The sequence below is a fragment of the Acyrthosiphon pisum genome, unplaced genomic scaffold, assembly GCF_005508785.2.
Source record: "Acyrthosiphon pisum isolate AL4f unplaced genomic scaffold, pea_aphid_22Mar2018_4r6ur Scaffold_21208;HRSCAF=23312, whole genome shotgun sequence".
Taxonomy (NCBI): domain Eukaryota; kingdom Metazoa; phylum Arthropoda; class Insecta; order Hemiptera; family Aphididae; genus Acyrthosiphon; species Acyrthosiphon pisum.
In genome coordinates this window covers 7,530-11,216 of record NW_021770650.1, presented here as the reverse complement: position 1 = coordinate 11,216, position 3,687 = coordinate 7,530, and the positions used below count along the sequence as shown (strand labels likewise).

General features: G+C 25.9%; 1 protein-coding gene across 1 annotated transcript in view; it reads right to left on the bottom strand.

Annotated features, from left to right (window-relative positions):
• Positions 1-435: 435 nt before the first annotated feature.
• The window catches only part of LOC100571631 (uncharacterized), a gene marked incomplete at both ends in the record, with an annotated part of 6,424 nt that continues 3,172 nt past the window's right edge, over positions 436-3,687 (bottom strand). The window contains 4 exon segments of the mRNA NM_001246174.2: positions 436-486; positions 672-695; positions 1,223-1,282; positions 1,904-1,957. Coding sequence (NP_001233103.1) covers positions 436-486; positions 672-695; positions 1,223-1,282; positions 1,904-1,957 — 189 coding nt within the window.

Genomic DNA, 3,687 nt, shown 5'->3' with positions numbered 1-3,687 from the left:
TTATAATTTTTTTTTTATTTTTTATTATATTGTATTTTATTTTTTACGCTTAGGTACCTACTTATATAAAAAAAAATGTTTTATTAAAAAAAGTGTGCAGCATTTGAAGTGTACTTTATTTTATAATATTCTAAACATAATAGTATATTGTATTCGTCATTCAAATACTGAAAAATAATAATAAGAATTACGTATGTTGAAAAAAATGGTAGGTATTGCTCTGGGGGCCGACGTCGACACATAGTCGACCGACGTAATTGCGGCACCGATTTCGCGCGGATTCTCGGGCAACGCGTGCCAAATACTACGAGGCACTCAACGTGTTAAGAGTATACGAGTATATTATTACAATTTATAATATAATAATAATAAATTATTTTTTAAGGTGTGAGATTTATGGTTTATGGGTTTGTAACCAGTTTAATAATTATCTACCTTTATCATTTTTAAGCCAATCATAATTATGAACAAACGTATTCAGTGGATCTGAAATAATTTGAATTAGGTTCATGTAAGTTGTTATTGTTACTTTATAAATGCTAGGTACATTTTATATTTGCATAGACAGATAGACACCTGCATTAAACGCAGTAATAAATATGCATGGATTATAAAGGCATTAAACATTCAATAATTATTATTATATAATATCATTGACAAAAACTACTTACTAGACTGATCAGAAGTGTTAGATTCTAATATATCATATAACATAAGATTTTAGTATACACTAGGTCAAATATATTATAAAAGTGTATGTAGGTATAAAATAAAAAAACAGCAAGGAACATGAAAGGTAAGTGGTGCTTGTAACATTATCTTAATGATGATATGTAATATTTTAATTATAATATTAAGAGATGTATTGAAAATCTGTGTGTCGTATTAATCACACCACGTAGGAAGAAAACGTCACACTAATATTAACTACCTACATATTAGGTACAGCCACAGATAATAATTTTGGTAAAAAGAGTTAATTACAACTACTTGTTAACTACATAATTTCTCATTCTACTATTGTTAGTACGTGTAATCGTTATATTATTGAGATAGTATACAACAAGACTACAATTTATTATATACCATCTCATACTGAATCAATTCCCTCTTCCCTGATGCTGAATTATAATATATTATAAAAATGTATTATCAAATAATAAAATGTAATATTATATTATTATAACTATGTGATAGCCGATAAGCAGTCATGTAAACTTACTGCATTTATTTATTAGACTTATGAACTGTGTTGAGTCCATAACCTGATCGAATTCCTGGGCTATAAAAGTATATATTTTTATATAATATATAAAAACAGTAACAAAGTGAATTATTATTTACTGTTTTTATATTTCAATATAATCAACTACACATAATTCTAATAATTACAACATAAAAATCATATAATATTATTTTAAGTATTAATTAAGTATGGTGGAATGTTGTAGGTTAGTAGTAGGACCCTCAGTTTCTCCTCGAATTTAAGCTATGAATCATTTCTGTATAAGGTAGGTTTTTATTCTAAAATAAAAACAATAAATAGTATCAGTAATGCAGTGGATTGAGATCAGCCATGGGTGAACAAAAATACACAAAAATGTTGTAAAAACTGAAATTTATAAATATTATAATATTGTTAAAAGTTTAAACTTTAAAAAAAGACTGCGTCCATTCTCTTGAGAAGATGTTCAGAAATGTTTATGATGTTACGGCGTTAAAATCGAACCGTCTAAAGTCTCACAATCGTGTCACAGCGGAGGGTCTAAAATATTTTTTATTGACCGACTGGCGCCACATTAATCATCTATATTACTATATAATATTATAGATTCAATAACCACAGTACATGTTATTTATTATTAAAATATAACACTATCAATAACTAGACATGTATACTTACTGAATTTATTTTTTAATGCATTAGTTTTCGTAGCATCTGGGCACAGCCCACTATCTATAAAATGATAAATTATATTATATATAAATCTCAGTTTGTTATTGTTTTTATACTTCAATATAATCCACTACAAATACTTGTGGACCTACGTAATTACAACATATAAATATATTATCATATTTAAATTATTATTTTAGCACAATGCAAGTGTTAGTGTACCTACCTGTATGAAATAAATTGAAAATTTGAAAAATTAAAATAAAAATTGGTATTTTTTTAATGTGGTTTAAGCTACTTACTCTCTAAACGTTTCTTACGTCTTTAAAAATAATCTCTGATATTTTTGCCTTATTCAATGGAGTTGTTTTTGAGTATATAGGCTATACACAGACATATGTTTCTAAGGTAAAGCATATTTATTCGGGGGCGTAAGCTGGATAATTCTATGCATGGATGTACATAATCTACCCGAGTAAACAATAACTACCGGTTATATCCAAAAAAAAGAAATGATATACATTTTTAGTTTGACTATTGTTTATTATAATCTGCAACCAATTGCAACAATTTAAACAAAAAAAAAGGCGGGTAAGTGGATGTCACTCTGCTGTACAGTAGGTTACAAGTGGTTCACTGTATAATGGATAGTATTAAATTTGAATTCAATGATATAATATCACAGTATAAGAAAAACGATTCTGAGCGGAGACGGTTTGTCAGTCTAGGTATTAGACATACCTATTATAGGTATACTTATCAATAGTATTAAAAAAAAAATTGACCTATAATAGGTATCAATAATAAATTCCAAATTAATCATATCACAATATCCATTAGGTAACGCGTTATACATCAACAACAAACCGTGGTACTATCATAGATATATAATAGTATACAGTATACTATTATATATCTAGTATACTGTATACTTTAGAAGTTTCAAGTACCCACAAGTAATATTATACAATCACAACAAAATAACTAAAATATAACTATAAATAACTATAGTTATTCCAGGTTTTTTAATATATGATTTCGTCCAAATTTGAACTTAAAATGACTATAAAAATAAACTGTGCTTATGACGTGTTTCTTAGAATTTTTGATATTCACGTGAAATCTTGGTTTAAATTTTCAATCCTTAGATATAAAAGTTGAACATTTTATAAATTTTTAACTACAAAATAATTATTCAATTTTAAATTTGATAAATTTTGTCAACATTTCAACTTCACATGCTTATAAAAAAAATGTGTGCATATGTATTTTTAATATTTTACAATTGCTATTGCAACAATATATCAGGAGCCTTGCATTAAATTTTCACGCATTTTCCAAACAAAATAAATTTTATTGATATTTATAGAAAAAAAAATTAAAAAAATTGAAAAATGACAGTGTCCGTAAGCAGCTCAAAAAGAGTCAAGTTATTTTCAAATTGTTATCGTGTATAGAAAATTCTAATATAAACATTCAGTGAAATTTTAAAGTATCTACAGTCATTGGATTTTTAATTACAATAAAATAAGAAAATCGTTACGTAAGAAATCGAGTGAATATCAAATGTTGTAAAAATATGAATTTCAAACGCTCATAAAAATTTAATTTGAGTTTCTTATAGACATTTTTTTTTCGATAAAGATAGATTAACCTACGAGGAATCTTGTACTACATTTTAAAATCTTAGTTCTAAAAAGAAAAATTTTTACGAATTATTAACTCAAAATAATTTGCTAATTTTCCTGATTTTTACATATTTTGTCAATTTTTGAACTTTAAATGCTAAT